The sequence below is a fragment of the Phyllobates terribilis genome, unplaced genomic scaffold (assembly GCF_046119375.1).
Source record: "Phyllobates terribilis strain yellow unplaced genomic scaffold, ASM4611937v1 Scaffold_7__3_contigs__length_470593459, whole genome shotgun sequence".
Taxonomy (NCBI): domain Eukaryota; kingdom Metazoa; phylum Chordata; class Amphibia; order Anura; family Dendrobatidae; genus Phyllobates; species Phyllobates terribilis.
In genome coordinates this window covers 73,324,224-73,349,805 of record NW_027362767.1, presented here as the reverse complement: position 1 = coordinate 73,349,805, position 25,582 = coordinate 73,324,224, and the positions used below count along the sequence as shown (strand labels likewise).

The 25,582-nt window shown below is 41.9% G+C and overlaps 1 protein-coding gene across 1 annotated transcript; it reads right to left on the bottom strand.

Annotated features, from left to right (window-relative positions):
* Positions 1-2,202: 2,202 nt before the first annotated feature.
* On the bottom strand, positions 2,203-25,166 carry CCDC198 (coiled-coil domain containing 198). Its single transcript, XM_073637526.1, has 6 exons — positions 24,772-25,166; positions 17,665-17,750; positions 11,590-11,676; positions 5,999-6,097; positions 3,473-3,650; positions 2,203-3,380 (listed from the first exon to the last, which is right to left on the bottom strand). Exons 1-6 carry the CDS (start codon positions 25,001-25,003, stop codon positions 3,130-3,132), a joined length of 933 nt encoding a protein of 310 aa, XP_073493627.1. The 5' UTR covers positions 25,004-25,166; the 3' UTR covers positions 2,203-3,129.
* Between the last annotated feature and the right edge of the window lie 416 nt (positions 25,167-25,582).

Below are 25,582 nucleotides of genomic sequence, written 5' to 3'. Positions count from 1 at the left end.
TACCGCGATCTGCCGGCAGCCAGGACCGAGCGAAGCAAGACTGCGGGGGCCATCGGGAGGTAAGTATAGATTTATTTTTTATTTTTTACCATTCTCTCTGGTCACACTATATAAATCCATGCCGTTTGCATGGATTTATATAGTGTGACCAAGTTGACAAGCACTTTCCAAGTGATGCTAAAATCGCTTGGAAAGCGCTTGACACCCGCATGCGGAAATGCAAGTGAAGAACGCTTCACATCCGCATGTCCCTGGCAGGAAAAACGCATGTACAATCCGCATGTACAATCCGCATGTACAATCCGCATGTACAATCCGCATGCTGTTTTTACTGCCAGTGAGATGCGGAAACGCTCAGGAAAAATCCGGAGCATTTCTGCATCGTGGGCACAAAGCCTAAAAGTTATAGCTGGAATGAAAAGGATAGAGAGTACAAAGCTTGGATCATATAGTGCTGAATTCTTTTATGAAACAGAACTTGGTTTGTCACAGTTAAAGGCTACGTACACCCTCGCACAGAACTTTTTTTCATTTGTTTCATTGTTTCAATGCATGGTTGCACAACTTTCCAAATAGTCTTCATTTATTTCTAGCATTTTGATGCTGCCGAGTGTCTGTAAGTCATTCTTCCTGCTGAGTTCTCTATAGAAAGGGTACAAATTCGCCAGAGCTCCTGTGTCACGGGTGTGTCAGAGGTGACAGACAGTCGCCCTGCAGTTGGTTGCAGGAGATCTCTATGTTTGGCATTACAGACATCTTCTTAGAGGCTGGCTGTCTCTAGGACCCAGTGGCTACCTTCCTCTGGGTGTATAAATACATGCTGTGTTTCAGAGGGAGGTGCCGGCGATATTCATTACTACTTGTGAAGGCTTTAGCAAGAGAAGTACTTCGTCCTCTCTGGAGCTTGAGGGCATGTGCACATTTGTCTGGAGTCGTCTAAAGCTAAGCAATTTCCCCCTGTTTGTGTACCCTTGCTGTCTATAGTGTTTAGTGGAGATCGACTAGTGCTAATCTCCTCCCTTCCCTAGCCTTAGCCATATCCCAGGGAAAGACAGGGCGAGGCACGCGTGCGGCGATTGGTGAAGAGCTAATACAGGGACGTTAGGAGAGACAGGGTGACGCTAGATCAACCTAGGAGGTCTCCACCTCCCCCCTTTCCCTAGAGTCTGGGCTCCCTTTTCCCTTTGTGTTGCACTACGTCATTCCCACACCTTGCATGACATTCTGCTCTGCTCAGATCTCCTCAGTGTGGACAGAGTAGAAAGCATGTACAGACTCAGGGAGGGCAGGGAAAATAGCCTTTAGAAAAGAAGGAAAGCACATTAAAAGAGAAAATATGTGCAATCAGTGCTAAATCTTCAGGTTAAAGTAGAAGTGAGTATTGTATTGTTAAGTTTCTTTATAACATCCGCTGCTGTTCTTTTTTTTAATTATAGGTTAGCTAACCCCCTTAACCACTATATAACTATAATTTATCTAATGCTTTCATCTAGAGCTCATGCAACTGGTTGTATTATGGTTTCATTTTGTAAGGATCTGTGATATGGTGCTATAAAGATATATTATGGCTGTGTTCCTCTAAATTCATATGGCATCTGTGATGAAAAATGTTATGGAATATTTCATTGTATGTCATAACAGAGGTGCTCCCTCATAAGATTACGGTGCCAAAGAGAGTCAGCATGGGTAGACCCTGCAGCTCTGTAATACAGAACCATGGTGATTGATCACCATGCTTAGTAAGCAGGAGAGGTGCCAGTCTGGAAGGAGAGTATTGTTTTGTTTTTTTACCTAACTGAGCCCATAAATAAGGTGTTTCCAGTAGTGGACAGGCAATCCATCACTTGAGATTATAGTACTGCACTGGGACAGTCACATGCATGCAGCTTAAACCTTGGCTTTTCTTTCAGATGATATTAATCAGTCACGGTTGGCCATGCTCACCAACGCTGGATCAAAGGTGGAGAGTTTCATGAACAGGTAGTAAACATAGGGTTAAATGATGCAAAATCTTTATTATAAAGATTTACCTTTATTGTAATCACATTTAATAAAAAGAATATGAAAGTGGAAACACACCCTAAAAAATTAATGTATAAGATGGCAGTATCACAAATGGCCCCACTTAGTCCTCCATACAGAATAATGGGTCCCACATAGTCCTTCACACAGAATAATGGCCCCACATAGTCCTCCATACAGAAAAATGGGCCCACATAGTCCTCCATACAGAATAATGGGCTCCACATAGTCCTCCATACAGTATAATGGGCCCCACATAGTCCTCCATACAGAATAATGGGCCCCACATAGTCCTCCATACAGAATAATGGGCCCCTCATAGTCCTCCATACAAAAGAATGGGCTCCAAATAGTCATCCTTACAGTATAATGGGTCCCACATAGTCCTCCATACAGAATAATGGCCACACATAGTCCTCCACACCAAATAATGGCCCCACATAGTCCTCCATACAGAATAATTGATCCCACCTAGTCCTCCATATAGAATAATGGGCCCCACGTAGTGCTTCATACAGAATAATGGGCCCCACATAGTCCTCCTTACAGTATAATGGGTCCCACATAGTCCTCCACACCAAATAATGGCCCCACATAGTCCCCCATACAGAATAATTGATCCCACATAGTCCTCCATACAGTGTAATGGCCTCACATAGAGGTGGTGGTTCTTGTGTCCAGGGCCAAATAAAACCACCCTGTGGGCCAGATTTGGTCCACGGGCCAGACTTTAGCATGTATGATATAGACCATCACGATGGATTTTCCCTAACCACTGTAACCTGCTACGATTTTTTGAGTATTGGAAGCTACTCTGAAAAGATTCAGGAAAAATTACTCCATGCAGGTCATAAACCAATCAACGCAGTAGGTCAGCTGTAGCGCTGACTGTGCCATATACAAAAGGAAAATGCAGGAAGACACTTTCCTTAGTCAATGAAATATATGTATGTAATGTATTCAAAATCCACATTTTTTTCAAATTTTTCTGTATAAAAAGAGATTTTTATTCAAGTAAATATATGAAGAGAATTCAGAAATATATAAAAGGGGATAGAGAAGTTACTAAACTGAGACTGATGGGTGGTGATAAGATCAAAAATGATGTTAAAATTCACGATCAAAGAACTCATCAAATGTGGGGATTTTTTCAGCTCGTGTCCGAAATAAAGTGGCTGGCCTTCGCCGACCCTTAGCGTCTTCTTGTAACCAACTATCTAGTGAATCTGTGCTTGAGCTGTCAGAATTCGACTTGTTTCCATCATGGTGAGGCTGGAACCACATCTCTAATTTACCCTTTCCTCGAAGACAATCTGGAGTAGAATTGGGTTCTTGACTATTCCCGTGCCATGTGTCGCCTGCAATAAAGACACAAACACAACACTTTAGGTCCTTCTCTTTGGAGCTGCACAGAGAGTTAACTTGGAAGTATATGTGTTGTAAATCTCACTGTGATCCACATTAAAAGTTTCATCATGTTCCACAGGAAGGAAATCTTCATCTTCGCGACATCTCATTGCATTTTCGCTCACTTTCTTAGCCTTGATTTCCTTCATTCTGTGTTTATTGATCTTGGTTTCTCTGTGGATATTTCTTTTCATTTCTGCCTGTGACTGCAAATGATTCATCTGTGCAGGCAATAGAAAACAATGGATATGATTAAGGAGGAGATCTGACATACGGAACAGTGAGCGTTAGCAGTATAATCCCTTGGGTCCAATATGTGTGAGCATTGGGTGAAAAGAGTAAGTGAAATAAAAAGCCAAAAGTACACCTTGAGATGTCTCCCTAACACTTATGGTTGGAGAGACAATCTCCTTTGTTCACCCTGTTTAGGAGTTGAGGTCACCAGGGCAGGAGCAGAGGGGGTGAAGCAAGACACAAAATTAAAGAGTACCAGAGACAAAATATAGAATAAATATGTCGTGAACAGTCTCATAGACTGAAATCCCTGGAGCAAATAAAATAACAGCAGATTGGCGTTGTCGGTGATGGAAATTTACATAGAGGCATTGAAAAGCAAGCAAACAAGCAAGTGGACAATATAGTAAAATCATGAATAATCTATCTATATAATTGTCTTATCCCGTCTGTCTGTCTGTCTTTCTGTCCTGGAAATCCCTCGTCGCTGATTGGTCCGGCCGCGGCCAATCAGCGACGCGGCATTTCAGAAAAACATGGTGGCCGTTAGCGGCTCATGTGCGGCACGGAGGTCAGCGGCGATGCAGCCGGGAGATGCAGCCGGCTGCTCGCAGCATAAGTCCCCCGACCGCAGGCGCCGCTGACCTACATGCGGCTATCGTCGGGAGATCAGCAGGCTACGGCCGCTTATCTCCCGAGGACAAGTGTGACGCCCCTCCCCTCCTTTCCCCTCCTCTCCTCTCCTCTCCTCTCCCCTCCATCAGGACCCCGGCACCCGGCGTCATACTTACCCCTCCCCTCCCCTCCTCTCCCCTCCCCTCCCCTCCCCTATCCTCTCCTCCCGTCCCTCCCCCCGCTCAATCAGGACCCAGGCACCCGGCGTCATACTTACCCCTCCCCGTGCCTCCGCAGCAGCTCCTGTGTCTTCCGCTGCAGCTCTGTGACGTCTCAGGTCAGAGGGCGCGCGGTGATGTCTTTACACCGCGCTCTCTCCTGACCGGTCACAGCGCACAGCGTGAAGATGCCGGCTGCGCTCGAGTCCAGAGAAGCAGTGAGGTGAGTATTGGATTTTTTTTTTTTTTGTATGGGGCCATAGGGGACCTGCATGGGGCACTATGGGGGAATGGGACATCCTGCATGGGGTATTATATAGGGGGGATGTGACAACCTGCATGGGGCATTATATGGGGGGAGAGGTGACATACTGCATGGGCCATTATATGGGGGGAGAGGTGACATCCTACATGGGGCATTATATGGGGGGAGAGGTGACATCCTACATGGGGCATTATATGGGGGAACAAGTGACATCCTGCATGGGGTATTATATAGGGGGGATGTGACTTCCTGCATGGGGCATTATAAAGGAGGGTCGGGAGACATATGCTAGAATACCCGATGCGTTAGAATCGGGCCACCATCTAGTGGATGTATATTTCACAAGACATGTTCTAGCTAAGCAGTCCTCAACTGGTAAATCTCTAAAGCAAGACCTGGGATGCCAACTGTCCTGAACCCTCATACCTGATGTCATGTGTCATTGGAAGAGGGCAGTTTCTTCTCTAATGAATCTATGACTGTAGAGGGTCTGCATCAGGAGCAAACTAGCAGTTGGACACAACACACAAGGTCCATATGTTGGCAAATGTAAGGACCGTGTTTCTGCCTGGAAATGAAGAGGATCCAGGCTCAGTAAATATAAATTTGTCCTTTTTTTTTATTCTAGTCTTGAATCTGATTACATTTAGGGGTCTGGTCAAGGATCTGATTAATTTTAAGGGTCTGCTTAAATTAATTTGGTGTCTAGTCCTTCTTTCACAAAAAATAACATTAATTCTTGATATAAATTTTCAAAGTTTGTAAAATGTTAAAAAGTTGACAACCTTACTGTTGACATTCAGCTCACACCTTCCTCTGGCTGTAGACCTTTACTAAAATTCTGTGCTCCTGTTCTAGATTGTTAGGAATATGGTGGTGTCAACCAGCTGATTGCAACCCTGGTGCTCTAGGTATGCAATTGCTAGGCTTAGTCCATAAACAATCTTTTTCGGTTCTGTAAATTTTTTACAGCATCTCATAACGGGTGAAGTCAATTGTAGTTGTATAGCTTTAGTGTGCGCCATATAAAGCGAGCCAGTCCCAGTCATAAGTCAACTAGTATGGGGAACAAGGTTGGACCAAAACCAAATTAAGAGACAAAACCATGAGTTGTATCCAAACCTAGATGATAGAACCAGAAGGCCAACCAGGACCAATAAAAGATAAAAAAAGAAGTAGAGGTGATCTGGATGTAAAAATCAATCTATCAAATAATCCAATCCAAGGACTATCTTACTTGTTCTCTCTTGCAATTTATTTCTTGCATCTGCATCTTCTGAATATGCTGCCTCCTTGCTGTAGAGTTTTGGACTGTAACAACTTTTTTCTCTAGCTCCTGTTTTAAAGGGAACAAAGAAAATAGCATTTACATTTACACTTACCCCGCTGATCGCTAGAGTAATGAATCCAAGTCTCTCACCCTCCAACACACACACAATCACAAACTGAATAGTATGGAGTGGTGCTCGAGCACGGACAAAGCTGCTCTATATAATGCTATTGGAGCTACAGAATCTCCTAATGGCTTACCCAATGGCTCCTAATGGCTTCAACCATGCTAATGGCTTACCCAAATCTAAGACATTCATGGCATATGCACAGGATGTGCAACATTTTCTAATAAATACAGGTCCGACCTCTGTATCTCAAAATATCATGACTTTATGAATGGAGAGTTGAGGAGGTCATAGACACATCCCCAGCTATTTTCAGAACTCCCAAAGAAATGGAGGGATTTGTTCCACCTTTACCAACTGTCCCTATTCTCTAGATAGATGTAAGTCCCACTACTGGATCAGCACCTATCAGGCATTCATTGCATATCCTGTGAATATGTCAAAAAAGTTGGAGATGGAAATTTCCTCTTTGTCCCCTCCCCTATTTAGCAATTAACAGATGTTTTTAGCTCTGGTGCACAAGTGATATCCCGTTTATCACTTGATTACTGCAGTACCTATCTGTTTTGTTTGGTGGTGGATTGGAATGTAGTCCTTAAAGGGTAACTGTACTTTCAAGTAACTATTCAGAATAAGCTGCCCTGTGTGTACATGAGGAATAACACTATTTCTGGCCATTGTATGACTTGCTTTTTCACCAGTTTCCCCTCTGCAGGCTCTACCTTTAATTTCCAATCGACTCTGAGCTGGTGTGAGAAGACTAGCCACTATGATGTCTCCTTTACACAGCACAGCACACAGAGAGGGACTCCTGCTGTTAATTCCTTTATTAGCACACTGATATAAGCATGGAGGGCGTTATACAGTAGTCAGAATATGAATCAAGCTCTAATGTAACGTAAAAGACTCATTATAAGGGTTCGCTCACACTAGCGTAAAAATCGGATGAGTGCAATACGATAAAAAATCAGATTGCACTCGGGCCAATGTTATTCAATGAGGCAGTACAGATCTGCATATTTTTTCGGTATAAGAATAAGAATCGCAGCATACTGTGATTTCACTCCGAAATCGATACAGTGCGAGAAAAAAATTGCATGCCATACGGACGATTATCAGTATGTCATCTGATTTTTACGGGATACATTACAATTCTGTAGCATAGGTAAATGGTCCTGTAAAAAATTAATAGATGCTGAGTAAAAAACAGATTGCATGAACTGCACACGGACAGCACAAGGATGACAAGTGAGAATAAATTATCCCATTCTCCTGGATGAGAATAGGACCGATTTTTAATACGCCAGTGTGAGAGAACCCAAAAGCTCATCGCGATCTTTCTGTGTCTCCCTCTGTCTATTTTCGCACTCTGCTCCTCACTCCTCCTCGGATCTCCATAGAGTATAATGAGCTCTCTCTCTCTACTGACACCTCAGTGATAAAGCAGTCTGTCTTATCTGAGCTGTTTTTTTTTCAAAGTGTATGGAGAGTTCCGGAGGAAAGACGGGGGAAAAAGTGTCTCATAAGGGGAAAACAGGGCTGTGGAGTCGGAGTCGTGGAGTCGGAGTCGGTTCCCATTTTGGTGGAGTCGGAGTCGGTATAAAATGGACGAACTCCAACTCCTAAAATATATAATAAATTGGGTACAGTAGTTCAATGCAGTTTGTGGGGAATATTTTTTTCATAAGAATTTAGGAAAGTTATGAAATGTCCTATAAATGTCTCTCCTATTCCTGATCTAAGGGTCTAGACTTTTAGCTGAGATGAATCTGTGCTACAGTAAATTTATCACTTAAACATGAGCCATGTATGAGGGAGTCGGAGTTGGAGTCTGTGTCATGGAAATTGAGGAGTCGGAGTCGGAGGTTTGGCTTACCGACTCCACAGCCCTGGTGGGAAAGAAATATATTTGTCTGATAAAATATATTATAAAGATTCTTATATTTGCCTGTACTATTGATTTATGTAAAGTTTGTTGAAAACACAGTTCCCATTTAAGTTGTTGCTTTAGATTCATTTTTTTTGTAAAAAGTCTATTACTGCCCACCTATATATTGTTTCTAGTGCCTATGGACAAGACATACAGTAGGTAGACAAACCACCACCACCCTGTGTTCCATGAGGTCAGTGTTATAAACATGCTGTACGTTAAAAAGTTTTGACGTATTTATGCTTTTTTTCAGAGAATTTATTTAATACCTGTAGTGTTACAAACATATCAATTTGCATGTACATCTCATATGGAGCTTACACCGAGCAAACGCAAATCATTGTAATTTTCCCAATCACTCCGGCAAGTCTCTTGTGTCTATACATTTTACAGTGTTCAATGTACTTTTGGTATTCTTGTACACTCTGCACAGTGTGTAGGTTGGTGACCCTTTAGAAATACATCTGCATAAACACAGCCTTGATCCAAAGCTATAAGCCGATATTCAACAGATGTTCACATCTAATAATGTCTCGTGTCTCGCTCATCGCCCGCTGTTCCAGACAAAGCTCATCAGTAAATATTACATTATTGATGCAAAAGAGCGAGAAATATATTATCTGTGAATATTTTAACACCTAGGGCCAGTCAGGTCTGCCATATATTAATTTTCAGTGTATGGAGGCGGCATTAAAGGGCTTCTCCGCAGCTTAGCATCCCTACTTTTTAGAAGGGTGCCTTGACATTAAGGCAGTGATCCCCGGATGAGTTTTTGGTGAGTTCTGACATTGGATATTTTTGCTGCGTCAAAAACACATTGTCATACAGTTCCAGCAGAATGGATGGGATTTATAGAAATCTCATGCCCACTGTGCTCTTTTTTTTTTTACTCCGCGTAAACTGACCCGCGGTGCGTGTTTCAAATCTGCAACATGTCAATTTCTTTTGCGGGTACGCTGAGTTTTATGTGCAGATTTGCTCCATAGAATTGCATTAGATGATGCAGAAAATCTGCAGGTAAAAAATGCACATGTAGCAGAAACACACTAAAAACGCATGTAATTTGATTGTATCGATAACATTTTGCCAAAGTCAAATGCTAAGAAGCATAAAAACCAAAGCAGTTTTATTTAAAAGGGTTGTCTGGTCTTGGGGTATAAGTCTGTAGTCACTCTGTGTGACTGTGTAAGGTGCCGGAGGGTGGTAGCCGTGGTCGAGCAGCGGCTCCATGTCGCCCTGGCATTTTAAAGGAAAATTGTGTCCCGGACTCACTTGCAAGCCACAGCCGTCTCCACGTCTTCAGTTTCAGGAGCCGCCACACATGAATCAGGGGACACCCAGTTAGTTTCATGACAAAGACATGTACTCAACAGTCCGTATGCATCATATTGCAACATGTGGTATCGGGCACAACACATTGCGTTTCTTGTTTCCGTAATACAGTACATTTCTAGATTTTCCTTCCTCTCTTTCTGTACTATCCCTTCGCCCACTGATCCTGTCAGCCCCAGGGATTCCCAGTCCAGATGTGCAGTACACCCGAGATCAGCTACCTCTACCATATGCGGTTCCATGCGCATCTTCCTCTGTACGTAAGGGGTTGAGGTACTGTCCATAGTACATGTATCGAGCCTTGAGCTCAGGACATTGCAGGAATGTCCGCAGGGAATTTCGAAAGGTCTCATACCACTCAGAATAATCTGTACTCCTCGTCCTGTCAGCCCACTGCACCTTGAACTTGACCTTGTCACATTACTCAACGAACTCCAACTTCCTTCAAACAGGAAGCAGTCTACTTTACCTGGCACTAGCTCCTCCCACTATGGGCTAGTCCCAAATATTAACTGTATCTGTCCCTGGGCAGATCTCCCCTACAAACACTATGCAATACTATATTATGCATGAAGCATAATACACTTACAATGTCTATCACACTGTCTTACCCTAATGCAGTCCTATGTTGTACACTACCAGCTCTATGCATTACCTTTACATTATGCATATTAGTATATCACAGTTTATATCACAGTACACACAAAAAAATGCAGGACATAATTTACACTTTACATGCCACAATATATGTATAAAAACGCTTGACACTATTCACATGACGCGATTGTTGTCTTCAGGGGCAGGAACGCGAGAGCATAGTCCAAGCCCTTACTACTGCCGACTTGGGAATCCTCACAGCAAGCGCACTGCAGGTGGTCATGGGACTGCAAGTATTCGATTTGCATACTTTTGGCTCTATTCCAACTAGGTGTGTCCAGCATTCATTCAATTCACTTGTATTGAGTGAGGCCGCGCACGTCTAGTTGGCACGTGACCATATGTATGCAAATTACATGCTTGCGGTTACGTGCCTACCACCCACCACTCCCAGCGCCAGCACACACTGTGCACGCTGTGAGGATTCACAAGTCTGCAGTCACACAGAGTGAATGCAGACTTATACTCCAAGGCCGGACAACCCCTTTAAAGCATGAAATACCAAAGACTCATAAAAATGCATGTTAAAAAACACAATGAGAAAAACGTAAGTAACCTCATTTACCTAATAGGTGCAGAATGGTGGAGAAAATCTGCAACATCAAAAACGCACCAAAAAAATTTTTTAGTTTTTGCGTTTTCATTCCCCTCCTCCTCGTCCTCTTTCTACCAAGAGCCTTAACTTTTTTTTTTCCTTTTGCTTCACCACCATTTATGAGGGCTTTTCAATTTTGCATGATGAATTGTAGTTTCGAATGACACCATTCATAATCATCAGTCTCATTTTATTTTATTTTTTCATGGCGAGCCATTGTTTTTATTTTACACCATTTTGGGGTGCATATGACTTTTTGTATGCTTTTATTTCAATTTTTGTGGAAGATGTTATGACTGAAAAAAAATCACTTTTAGCGTTTTTTTTCCCCCCATTTACGGCGTTTACGTAAAACGTTTCTTATCAACCTGTGAGGAAATTGTACCTCGTAGGTCGTCAAGGAGTCTAAGTTAGGATTCGCCAATAGGGAAGTGAACCATCCATTGAACAGCTATTAAAGTGTTATTTTGACTAATATATGAGTAATATATAACATTATTATTTGGGTAAAATGCTGTATGTTGATTATTATACAGGGTGGGCCACAAAAACGTAGCCCCCTGTTTCCTATGGCTTATCGGGCCTCATTTATCAGAACTGACTTATAGTCTGTGTTGTCAATAGCAACCAATCAGAGCTCAGCTTTCACTTTACCTCAGCAGTGTAAGAAATGACTGAGGCCTAACGTCTCCTTCCCCGATGGTCGGGTGTTACTCTGTGGAGGACCATTTGCATACAGCTACTGGCCATGGCTATAGGTGGCCATTTTACAGGTCAGTACGCCATTTTTCCACCATCCGATACAAACCACATGAAGGGAATGGCTTTGTTTTTCTGTTTTTGAGTCCCACCTTGTAATTTATGTGTTAGGTTAAAGTTATATGTTTTCTACCATGATGATGAAGGAAAATACGCACTTGCTCCTTTCTTGCGGCAGCGGCTTCTCGCTTCCTCATAATCTCCTCAGCGGCTAATATCGAAGGCAGGACCCCCGGCTCTAGTTTCTAGATAAGAAAAAGGGAGATATGTCAAGAAATCATTGCGAATACCTCCCTTATCCCAACAACAAGGAGTCTCAGCAGGTCTCCATTCTTGGTGGAAAGCGGTCTTCAATGTGGTTTGTTTTGGGAAGGCTTTTGCACCAAAATCCACATTTATTAAAATAACTAAAAAAAAAATCTGCAAGGAACAAGCTGTGAATTCATTGTGTAAAATGAGAAAACATGCCTACAGTTCACATGTCGCATTTTTTCCCCCTCATATTTTTTTTTTGCAAAGGGAGCATCATGCCAATTCCTGGGCTTATTTTCAGAGTGGAAATCATTTTCTTTTCGCACCTCTTACGATGAGGTTTTTTACAGTGGAAATGCGCGAAATACGTCACCATGTTGACCCAGCCCACATTAGGGTTAATTACTCATGAAAAACCAAGCTGAAAAAAATGCATCAAAACAACATAAAAAACATTAAATTGTGCCAAACAACACGTGACTTTTCAAAGCAGTTTTCAGATGTGGATTTTTAAGCCGGAAAAATCAATGTTAAAAATCTCTGTGTAAACATACCCCAAAGTCTGAATGTTTCTGCTGATGTTTCTACTGAGTGTTTAGAACAGAAACTAAGCGGAAACTCCACAAATTCTCCTCCATATCTCAAAACTCCTCACAATCTTTGAGTTTTTGCTCAGTTTCTGCTCCGAAAACTGAGAAAAAAGGCTCAGTCTGCACATACCCTAAGAGAAATTCAAGCGCTTATCTCATGCTATGTATTTTAGCTATTTTTTTTTTCAATATTCTTCTACTAAAACAATGAATTAAGGAATATTACAGGGGTTGTCATGGATTAGACAAACATGGCTGCTTTCTTCTAGAAGCAGTGCCACACCAGCTCTTTATCACAGCTGTCAGCTCAGCTCTAAAATAGTGGATAAAGAGCCATGTTTTTCTAAGTGCGACGTCAGACGGTCGTATAAATCAGACCATAAGAGGACCGCAATGTACGGAGTGGCCGGCGGCTTTCCCTACGGGTTATCAAGTGCTTTTCCAAGCAATTTTAGCATCACTTGGAAAAGTGCTTGACAACTTGGTCACGCTATATAAATCCATGCAACCAGCATGGATTTATATGGTGTGACCAAGCTAATAGTTAAAAAAAAAGAATAAAAATGGTAAAAAATAAAAAATAAAGATTATACTTACCTTCCGATGGCCCCCGGTCTTTTCTCCGCTGCGTCCGGTCTCTGGTACGGCTCGCGGTGGTCTGAAAGGACTTTCCATGACGTCATTTAGTCATGTGACAGGTCACACGACCGCCGACGTCAGCGGTTGTGTGACCTGTCACATGACTGAATGACGTCATGGAAGGTCCTTTTAGACCATCGCGAGCTGCCGGGGAGCCAGGACGCATCGCTGAGGAGACCGGGGGTCATCAGAAGGTGAGTATAATCTTTATTTTTTATTTTAAATTCTTTTTTTTACAGGTACTATGGTACCCAGGTCTGGAGGAGAGTCTCGTCTTCTCCAGACCCGGGTACCATCCGCACATTGAATCGCTTAATATCCGCATGTGCACATGTAGTCATGCAGATATTAAGCGATTCAATGCAAGTCAATGGCGACAATTTTGCTGCGTGTCCGCAAAATTGATGGACATGCTGCGTATTTTTCCGCAATGATAATCCACAGCGGAAATTTCCGCAGCATGTGCACAGCACATGCGGATTATCATTGGGGACCATGGGGCACGTATTACCAAGCGTTTTTCAAGCGTTTTCGCTGCTGAAATTCCACGGCAAAAATGCTTGAAAAACGCATAGTGGGCACACAGCCTCACACTTGGGTGGGGAGAGCCGCCGGCCAGTCCATGCATTGCGTTCAGGCCCTGGTCCGATTTATACAGTCGTCTGACTCTGCCCTTACCCTGTTTAACCCCTTTAGGAAATGGTTATCCAATTGCACCCTAGGTATTTAAAGAATACTTTCACCTGCACTACAATTTTTTTACACTTTGCAGTTCTTTTGTTATTATTTCTGGAAATGTATGAATAAGTTAAAAGGAACCTGACAGCTGCATGAATCAGAGCCTTGCTACATGATTGCAAACAGGTATATTTTTCTCTGAAATACTCTGGCTGGGGACAATAACCAGGGACTAGACAAGAGTCGAGACAAGTCCAATGCCGCCACCAGCCAGCTTCTCCCCGCACTGTTCTAATTGATTGACAGGTCTCTCCATAGCAAGAGCGAAGCTGGGAAAAGCTGTCAGGAGACAGCACCGGACTAGTCTCATCTCTGGTCTCCAGCCAGATCTTTGAAGTATATATTCTCTGAAACACGCCAGGATTTCAGAGAAAATATAGATAGAAGGTTCGGACAGAGACCAGAACGAGAGATGAGACTAGTCCGGTACCAACCCGAGCTAGCTTCTCCTAGAGCTGCAAGAGATGATTGACAGGTCTGTTCAATGTGTGAGAGACCTGTCAATCACCTGGAGCTGCGCTGGGAGCACCCAAGTTCGGCACTGGACTAGTCTGTCTCTGGCAATGGTCGCTGGACAGATCTTCTAACTATATTTTCTCTAAAACACTGGAGCTTTTCAGATGAAAATATAATTGTCTGCAATTGTGTGGCCAGGCTCTGATTCACGATGCCCATGGTTTGGGCAGCATGAATCGAGCTGACAAGTTCCCTTTTAAAGGGCTTAGCCAAGATTAGAAAAAGTCAGCTATTTTTTTTTTTCTTCCAGAAACAGCAGCACTCACCCATACTCAAGTAAATGTGACTAAGCTGCAGTACCAGTCACAGCCTGTAGAAGAAAAAAAGTGGCGCTCTGTCTGGAGTTATCTAATCCCAGACATCACTTTTAAGATGGAGATGGCATCTATGTGTCTACAATATAAAATTATTGCAATTTGATGGTTTATGTAAATGTAACAAACAATAACTATTTATTTCTCACTCGATTGCGAATGTCAAAACCGCACAGGGCTTAGTGACATAATGGGCACTTCTTACTTTGAAGTGGAAAGATGCCATCTGTTTGTAAGTCATGTTCTCTCAGAATGGACCCTGTATCTTCTGATCTTTTTATGTAATTCCCAAACAACTGAGGTCGATTAGTGATTCTTTGTATCGGCGCCAAATAAAATGTTTCATTTAATTGACTCCAAATATTCTCAGCCATCGGCTTTATTACAGCCGGCTCTGAGCGTGGATCCTCAACGATCTGTAACACTACCCTGGCAGAGCTGTAAAGCAGTACTGACACGTTTTATGTCATAGATCTTCGCTTCTAGAGAGACATCAATGCCTTCAATTTGCTTATCATTACACTGTAAAACCTAGGACATTGCCCCACGGGGCTACAAATACATCCCAACTGGGCTATTAAATCAGTGATGGGTGATCTGACGTTTCCAGCAACTCTAGATTTTAGTTACAAAGAACTGCATCAATGCATAATGTGGATATGACCACTAGATGGCAGTACCTATTATCTCATAAGGTGTCTAACATTGCCAAACAGAACTGCAAATACTCAAATAATTGAATCATCATTTGTAGATTTTTTTTTTAGTCCCTTTCCTTTTTTTGTCTTATGTCTTATTTGTTGACCTTTTTTGTTCCAAGTTCATAAAAATAGCACAAATGCTCTTTGTTTTTGTCTTTGATGGGTTTTTTTAGCGCCTTTTTAGAGCAAAAAGTCACACGTTCCAATTAATATGTTGGAAAATTTGCACAAAAAAATTCTGGTGTACAGTGGGGGAAATAATTATTTGATCCCTTGCTGTTTTTGTAAGTTTGCCCACTGACAAAGACATGAACAATCTATAATTTTAAGGGTAGGTTAATTTTAACATTGAGAGATAGAATATCCCCAAAAAAATAAAGAAAATCACATTGTATAAATTAGATAATTTATTTTTGCATTTTGCAGTGAGAAATAAGTATTTGATCCCTCTGGCAAACAACACTTAATACTTGGTGGCAAAACCCTTGTTGGCAAGCACAGCAGTCAGACGTTTTTTGTAGTTGATGATGAGGTTTGTGCACAAGTCAGGAGGAGTTTTAGTTCACTCCTCTTTGCAGATCATCTTTAAATCATTTAGATTTTGAGGCTGTCACTTGGCAACTCGGAGCTTCAACTCCCTCCATAAGTTTTCTATGGGATAAAGGTCTGGAGACTGGCTAGGCCACTCCATGACCTTACTGTGCTTCTTTTTGAGCCACTCCTTTGTTGCCTTGGCTGTATGTTTTGGGTCATTGTCTTGCTAGAAGACCCAGCCACGACCCATCTTCAATACTCTTACAATGGGAAGGAGGTTATTGGCCAAAATCTCGAGATACATGACCCCATCCATCTTCCCTTCAGTACGGTGCAGTTGTCTTGTCCTCTTTGCAGAAAAGCACCCCCAAAGTATAATGTTTCACCCACCATGCGTCACAGTTGGGACGATGTTCTTAGGGTTGTACTCATCCTTCTTATTCAACACGGAAAGTTGAGTTAATGCCAAAGTGCTCAATTTTTGTCTCATCTGACCACAGCACCTTCTCTCAATAACTCACAGAATCATCCAGGTGTTCATTGGTAAACTTCAGACGGACCTGCACATGTGCCTTCTTGAGCAGGGAGACCTTGCGGTCACTGCAGGATTTTAAACCTTTAAGGCGTAATGTGTTACCAATGGTTTTCTTGGTGACTGTGGTCCCAGCTGCCTTGACATCATTAACAAGTTCCCCCCGTGTAGTTTTAGGCTGATCTCTCACCTTCCTCATGATCAAGGATACCCCACGAGGTGAGATTTTGCATGGTGCCCCAGATCGACGTCGATTGACAGTCATTTTGTATTTCTTCCATTTTCTCAATATTGCACCAACATTTGTTTCCTTCTCACCCAGCGTCTTACCTATGGTTTTGTAGCCCATTCCAGCTTTGTGCAGGTCTATGATCTTGTCCCTGACATCCTTAGAAAGCTCTTTGGTTTTGCCCATGTTGTAGAGGTTAGAGTCTGACTGATTAATTGAGTCTGTGAACGGGAGTCTTTTATACAGGTGACTATGTAAGACAGCTGTCTTTAATGCAGGTAACGAGTTAATTAGGAGCGTCTAACTGGTCTGTAGGAGCCAGAACTCATAATGGTTTGTAGGGGATCAAATACTTATTTCTCACTGCAAAATGCAAAAAAAAATTATCTAATTGATAGAATGTGATTTTCTTGATTTTTTTGGGATATTCTATTTATTAATGATAAAATTAACCTACCCTTAAAATTATAGACTGTTCATGTCTTTGTCAGAGGGCAAACTTACAAAAACAGCAAGGGATCAAATACTTATTTCCCCCACTGTATATATAATCACTCCAGGCTGGGGAACTGGAGTACAATTGGGCAAAAATTTGGTGACTTTCTAATAAAGTCAGAATTGATGATTCAGCTGAAATAATTTGGAAACCACAAATCCTGCCCACAATGGTGACCATAAATAAAAAATACAGAGGCGAACACATATGAGGTAGACTTGAAAAAATGTGTAAATGAAAAGAAGAATTTGGTGTCAATCAAAAACAGGCTAATAATAAAAAACTAGACAAAATAAGCAAATGCACTTGCAAAGTGCAAGTGCAAATGTACTTATTTTGAAAATACATGTAAGAATGGTTCTTTTATCCCACCTCTAATTGGACTTACAAAATACACATCTCAATATAAAGCAGGACAATTTAAGAATTATACAGCCTTTCTGACATGAATTTTTTTAAAGTAAGTACAATTGCCTCATCAGGTGTAATAGATTTATTTATTAATGTATGGAGGTTGCATTGTGAAATCTGGTGGCAGAATTAATCATCTACAGGTTTCATTTAATTTCTCTTACCATAATGTACCATTATATCACCTTACATCACCTTTTAGAAAAGCAAATTTGTACATTTGTAGATTTGTTACCATAAAATCTAATCAACTCCATAGGATTCTATTTAATTCATCTTACTTGAAGCCTTCGTGGAGGGTGCTTCTTAATAATGCTAGATGTGTCTCCATTGTCCATAGGAACATCAAAACAAAAGGGCCTGGGTACTGGAAAAAATAAGAAAAGTCAAACTCTGGGAACACTCCCATCATTAGCGCTTTAATCCTTTTTTTGGTATCCTAGTGATTTTCCCAGGTCAATAATGATTTGTTAAAGGAATGTAAAAGTAGATGGTGTGTAATTAAAGCGCACCTGTCAGCAGGATTGTGCTTAGTAAACTACACACACTGTCAGGTGGGCGCCATTACACTGAGTAAAATGATACCTTTGATGATATCCGTCCAGTGGTTCTTTTATAATCTTTATTTTCAGTTCTGCCATAATGATATGCTCGTGCATCGGGGAGGCCTTTGGGGAGGGGCTGTAACTGGTGCTCTCATTATGTATTCCTATCTCTGGCCTCTGACAGGTCACTGTGCTTTCAGTCACCTGCCTACTATTTTAAATATTGCCTTTGTAATTTCTCTGCCAATGTGAAATTTACATGTCCCAAAATGGCCGCCGACGCCCGCGTATGCGCAGTAGCATCTTTCGATTGCAACCAAGAAATGCTACTGCGCAAGGGCGGGTGGCCGCGGCCATATTGCTGCAGGCAAATTTATTTTCCTGTAGTAAAATGGCACCCGCGCGTGCGCAGTAGCATCTATCGCTTGCTGATACTACTATGCATGCGTGGGCGCCATTTTGCTACTGGAAAAATAAATTTGCAGCCAGTAACCGCTAGACAGGAAGAGATTCTGACAAAATTGAATAAATAAAATGACGATTTTTTATTGATATAAATATAAAAATAAGAAGCTTTAAAATTAGGCAAGGGAAAAACCTCCAAAAATCAGGGAATGGACACACCATAGGTCCGCTGCGTATACAGTATATAGTTGGTAGTGCTAACAGGATCGTATACCTCAGGGTGGCGCTCAAACACAAACTGATAAGACGATTGGAAACTGTTGAAGACGTTACCACGTCATTTTAAAACGTATCACAATTGTAACCCTGTTGGCCTTAAGATTAAGTGCATTGACCAAGTCACTATGGGGGTAAGAGGGGGTGACCTAGGCAAACTTTTAGCTCAATATGAAAGTCGATGGATTTACCGTCTTGGCACCCTCACCCCACAAGGTCTCAATGAGAACCTTGGTTTTGGGTCCTTCCTGTAGCTACCCCCAGGGGTTTTTAACTCTGGTATGTATATAAATTGTTTTAATGGTTTTTGTGAGTCTGATTGTTTTACCCTTTATTTTTAGTACGCATACCGGTGGGTATGGATGAGGTCGGTGCCACTCTTCTGGAAGCCTGACTTACTTGGGGATGTCCTTCCGTCCTAATTTTGGAAACAGGTGCCACTCTTCTGAGAGCCTGACTTACTTTACCTTATCTGGGGATGTCCTTCCGTCCTAATCCTGGAAACAGAAGAAAGACACAGGATAGTGACACTTATCTTTGGATTGACAACTGGCCATCCACACTCTTCCGGCTTTATAACCACGGACTTTTGGAAGGATTAACCATGGACATTTGTTCCCTTCCCTTTTTCCCCCTCCCCATGTTTTTTATCCATTTTTAGCATTACATGCATCTCTCCTCTTATCTTAACTGTTTTACCTTTTCACCTTTTTATCCTGTGCCCCCATTTTTTCGCACCTGGTAGAACAATACCTACTTTACACCCTTCACCCACTGCCTCCATTCTTTTGATGTGAACTTAGGAGTATCTTCTCCTATTTTTTGGAGGCATATTGAAGCACTATATTGATGCACGCTGCACTTTAATTGTTAGTTATTTCCCCAATAAATATATGACACCTGCACTGTTTTCCAGTATCTTCCTTTTAGGATACACTTTTGCACTCCAGCCGTTTTTTTTTTTTTTTTTGTTATACATTTATATTTATTCATTATATTTATATTTATTATATTGATTATTTATTATTTAATCTTTTTTATTTATATTTTTTTCATATTTAATATATGTTCCCCTGTAGGGATGCAATGTATTCCTGTGTTGTCTTATCCCATTAGTTCAAAAACCTATAGACGTCTTGATTGATTCCACTTTAATTCCCCTCACTTGTGGTTTTAATTTATGTGCTTTTGCATACCAGTATACACATTTTGTGCATATTGTTCGCAGTCCCTGTTATTAACACCATCACCTCCCCTTTTTCCTTGCCCGGTGCCAGCACGCATGCGCTGGATCCTAAGCCTCCCTTGACTTCCGGAGGTATCCCATCACGTGACCGCCATGCGTTCCACTTGCGGTTCACGGGGCGCTACTCCAGGAAGTCCCATTAGTTAGGAGGTGGCATCCGGCCGCATGACGTCACGGACGACGCCGGCCAATGAGATTACGTTCCCGCCCCTCGCATCATTTCACAGGTTTGTCTGCAGGACTTCAACTGGCCCCTCATTGGTACAACCTCATACTTATACCCCTTGACCCTCCCTTGGTATGACGTGCCCCGGAAGTACCGACTCTGCGAAACGGCGTCCGTCGGGTGTGGGGAGGACACCTCCGGTCTCCTGCGTTCCAGGACTCCTTCATACACCAGGTAGTAGCGTTCTCTGCCCCCTCATTTCTTCCTCCGCAGCACACACCTTACCCAGGCTCTTCTTCCATTGCTCACTGGTCACCACCGTCTTAAATTTTTTTTTAGGTTCCTTTGACATAGTGTTCATCACATATATGCCCGTTCGTGGTATTCTTGCCACACTAATATCCAGCATTTTTTCATTAAGAAGCTACTCTTATTTCTCGTCGGTATGGCACCTCCAGCCTTTATGCACATGAACCTATAATTAGTACCAGCTACACACAGTGGTTGCAGTAGCCTCCTGTTGCTGCTAGTTTTTTTTATGTTTTTTTGATATTTTGGGTCATTTTGACAATGTATATGCTATGAATTAGCTCCTTATGTCGCACTTGCGCTATATAGAGTATTCTATTCTTTGAATAAATATACATGTCATTTTGTGTTTGAGCGCCACCCTGAGGTATACGATCCTGTTAGCACTACCAAAACCAAGGTTCTCATTGAGACCTTATGGGGTGAGGGTGCTAAGACGGTAAATCCATCGACTTTCATATTGAGCTAAAAGTTTGCCTAGGTCACCCCCATATTGACTTGGTCAATGCACTTAATCTTAAGGCCAACAGGGTTACAATTGTGATACGTTTTAAAATGACGTGGTAACGTCTTCAACAGTTTCCAATCGTCTTATCAGTTTGTGTTTGAGCGCCACCCTGAGGTATACGATCCTGTTAGCACTACCAACTATATACTGTATACGCAGCGGACCTATGGTGTGTCCATTCCCTGATTTTTGGAGGTTTTTCCCTTGCCTAATTTTAAAGCTTCTTGTTTTTATATTTATATCAATAAAAAATTGTCATTTTATTTATTCAATTTTGTCAGAATCTCTTCCTGTCTAGCGGTTACTGGTCGCAATAGACCCTTTGTGTGGTATCAATTTTTGAAGTTGTCTGACCTCATGTCTTTTGGACCCCTTTTGGATTAAGGAAAAATAAATTTGCCTGCAGCAATATGGCCCCCAACGCCCGAGATTGCGCAAGTAGCATTTCTCGGTTGCCGAGAGATGCTACTGCGCATGCGCGGCGCCATGTTGCTGCACCCAAATTCTTTTTGCAAAATGGCGCCCGTGCATGCGCAGTACCATCTCTTGGCAATCGAAAGATGCACTGCGCATGCTCAGGCGTTGGTGGCCATATTGTAACATGTAAATTTCACATTGGCAGAGAAATTACAAAGGCAATATTTAAAATAGTAGGCAGGTGACTGAAAGCTCAGTGACCTGTCAGAGGCCAGAGATAGGAATACATAATGAGAGCACCAGATACACACCCCTCCCTAAAGTCCCGCCCCAGAGCACGAGCATATCATTATGGCAGAACTGAAAATAAAGATTATAAAAGAACCACTGGACGGATTTCATCATCAAAGGTATCATTTTACTCAGTGTAACAGCGCACACCTGACAGTGTGTGTAGTTTACTAAGCACAATCCTGCTGACAGGTGCGCTTTAAGAGGAGCATTTACATAGTTACATAGATTGAAAAAAGACATAGGACCATCAAGTTCAACCTTTGTCGACCAATTATACATATTTCATGCCAAAAATAACTTCCCGTTCTTCAATTGGGTCACACCTTCATATATGTCATTATGATGTACAGGGTCCTGTATTTAGTCACCTTTCTCGTAAAGTAACATAAAAGACTATATTATTTTGCCTCTTCTCTTCTTTGCCAGCATACAGTGGGGAATATCTGAGTAGAGGCCAACCTGAGCTGCACCTCACCCACCTCACATTGGCACATTAGCAGTCATCAAGGCTGCTCTTTGATCAGGGGGGTGACTATAGGGTGTGCAGAGATTACGTTCACATTTGGGCCATGTGGTCTAGGATGGTACTAAAAATAACTAGAGATGAGCGAACCTGAACTTAAAAGTTTGGGGTTCATACCGGACAGCTAGTGTCTGGTGCTAAACGCTGACTATGAACTTCTCCCGGAAGTCCAGTGCAATGTTCGGAGTTCCAGGAGAAGCCCGTTGCAGAGAGAGAGAGAAAATTTTCCACCTCAAAAGTCTGGTTCCCCATTGTTTTCAATGGGGTTCGGGTTCTGGTTCGGATACACTTCTGGTACCCGAACCGAACTTTGGAATAAAGTTCGGGTTGGGTACCAGAACCCGAACTTCCACGGGTTCGCTCAGCCTTACAAATAACCCATGAGTGTTGGTGCTTGTGTTGTACATTTTGCATTAGGAAGCTGGAACTTCAAGGTGCCCCCATTTCTGTATATAAACCTTTCGCCTGAGTTTACTTTTGCATCCATCTGGATAACATCTCTATGCCAATGATTACTTTACCACCATTTCATAGCTTGGCACCCCATCATTTTTTCTAACATTTTTCATTTGACCTACCTCTTAGCTATGTTCAATTCCTGCCAACATTCCTCATTTGGCATTTCTCCAGATACCCTGTCATGTTCACATATTTCATCAGTTGGCACACTGTTAAGATATCTTCTGACACACTTGCCAATTTTTCTGTCTATGATACTCATCTTACATGCCCCGACAATTAATTTTTTTTTTTTAAATTACCGCTTTGGCATATGGAAGTGATAAATAAATATTTTATTGTTAGTGTGTTTTTCCCCAGTAAAATAAAATGAAATGTGTAATTCTTCCAAGATGTAATTATTAACAGGTCAATGTTAAGTATTAACCGTGCTCTTGTGTTCTTAGTAGTCTGCGCGTTGTATGACCTGACCACTGTGCTCTTCGTGTCTATTAGTTAACATACTGATTAATCAAAGTAAATGATTTAACAAGGATCGGAATGGCGAGCTGGAATTACAGGCCGGGGTACATTGCTTCTATGAGTCCATTTGTTTTTCTGTTTTCCATATGTGGATCACGGTAAAAGCAGAACTTACTATTCACAAAATTAAAAGGGATGTCTGCTGTGTATAAATTCTTTCATACCGCCTCCCAGTGTTGGGCTCTCCATCAGTGAGATCAGTAACCTGTAATCTCCGCTGAATATCCCTGCAGCGCCTCCGCTGGAGAAATAAAGCTTTACACAGTTCTTATTGAAATCAATGGGCTGTCAGTGTCATGCACAGATATATCAGATCCTCCAGATTGTCAGACACTTTTTAGTTTAGGGCAGTCTTCTCCTTCTTCAGTCCTCAAGAGACACCTACTGATCATGTTTTCAGGATTTCCATAGTATTGCATATCTGATGGAATTATCACCTGGGCAATACTAAGGAAATTCTGAAAACACAATCTGATAGTGGGTCTTAAGGACTGGAGTTGGGGAACATTAGCCTAGGGCAACATAGTGACTTTGGCCATAACACCTGTTGCGCTGTCAAAGTTCGCTGTGTGTCACTGCTATATCACAATGCAATACATGTGAATAAAGTTGCGTTGCAACCCCGAGGGTGCTACGACTACAACAAAAAAGTCGCAAAAAAATCTGACGTGGTTGAACTTTTTTTGATGCAGTACCCTCAGGGGTTCAATGCAATCCCATTCATTCAAAGTCACTGTGCAGCTATATCCTAACAGTGGCTTTCCAGTCCGGCTAATTAATGAGGGTCCTAAATGGAGGAGTTCTCTCTATTAAATTATTTTTCAAATAGAGCATTCTGCAAAGTTCTATTATGTTTGTTAAACATTCCTAGGGTAAATACTTAACCAAAATGATAAGTTTATTATCTATGACAATGAATAGAGCAGAGGTCGAGCCCCGAGCAATCAGAACGTTGTCCACTATCTTATGAATAGGGAACAAGTTACGATTTTGGGAATAACCCTTTAGAGAACTTTTTCAATGACAGATCTTTACAGGCATTCACACAATATCCTATCATAGTCTAATCAGTGGCAATGTTCTAGACAAGTGGCCATGTGGTAGTAAATTTTACACCCATTCAAATGTATGGGTAACCATGTAATATAACACTGTTACAAGTCTAACAAAGCAGTTGCCGATCCCTCAAGCTGCTTTTTCTTCTAGCTCATAGACACAGGGTCTTAGCAGAGCCCCCTTCTTTGAGGTTCATTTGACCAAAGTACTTAGGAAAGGGAGTTAATTAAAATGGGCAATCCCTTTAAAGCAGTTGATTAGCCATTTAAAAAAATTCCTAAACAGCTTAGAATATTATAAAATAAAAAAATATGTCATAGTTACCTTACCAATTGTCTGCCACTTTGTTTTCAACCCTTCCAGTCCCTTGCCATCTCTGACTTTCACCCACAGCTGGTCACATGGTGTCCTCTGAAGCCAACCAGTGTGGCAGACAGCTACTTAATATGTATGGCCACCCTCAGTCCGGCCACTTATACAATAACGATAACAAGTTGATACACTATAACTTAAAGATGTTTGATAAAATAGCCTGTCTCTAGTAATAAGGTTGGGAGCCACTAACATAATCCGTCACTATACCTAGCTCATACTATTATCCGATACAGAAGTTTGCAAGTTACTTGTTTAACACATATACTAATAAATCACCCATACATTACCTACTGAACCTCTTCCATAAAGGGACTCTCTCAATGGTGGGAGCTGATGTTCAGATGTTGGAGTCTTGAGACCCATTATCCCAAAATAAGATGTGTTGTTGAGTCCATTAACTCCAGAGCTTGTTGTAGTGGGTGATACATACACATCCTTATTTTCCAGAGGTGCCACTTTTCTCACTTTATGGTTTAACTTTGAATGGTTCACTCCCATTTCAGAGAATAACCCAGTCATCGACAATTATATTTCCATAGTAAAATAAATAGTATTTTTGACTCCTCTCAGTTTTCAAGCAAAATTTCCCTGGTGTCTGAGTAAGCCAGTAACTTGCAGGAACGTCTCTCCCTTGGAGTTAAACATTTACATGGCACAGTAACTGAAGTAGAAATGTAATATTAAACTATGCTATGCAGCCTAGAAGGAGGTTCTCAGACACAACGGGTGGTGTATTTAGAGAGGCATTGTTTACTCTTGTGATAGAGCACAATGGGAGTAGTAACTTCAACTACAAAGAATTCAAGACTTGTATAGATGTAGCGCCCCGAGGGTTCGGCCGCTACAGGGGTATTGCACCTCTGCTAGAGGTGTGGTATTCCACTCCCGGGTAAGGATGGAGTATGGACCAGGGCTCAGTTAGCTGCATACAGCACACACACCCCATTTCCGAGGGACAGCTCAACGGTGCTCCCACTAGACAGAAGTGCAGGCACGACCGACTATGTCCCTGTCTGGAGTGGGGAGGGGGGGTGGAACACCCAGTGGTGTAGGGGCAGATAGGGGTTGGTTCCTGAGCGTAGGTAGGAGCCCATTGGT

Coding starts and splice junctions, on each gene's coding strand:
- CCDC198 (XM_073637526.1), bottom strand. CDS start 25,003: ATGACTGGGTTATTCTCTGAAATGGGAGTGAACCATTCAAAGTTAAAC. Junction 17,751..24,771: donor TTATGGAAGAGGTTCAGTAG/GTAATGTATGGG, acceptor TATTTTTTCCAG/TACCCAGGCCCTTTTGTTTT. Junction 6,098..11,589: donor CTGCCGCAAGAAAGGAGCAA/GTGCGTATTTTC, acceptor CCTTTAAAACAG/GAGCTAGAGAAAAAAGTTGT.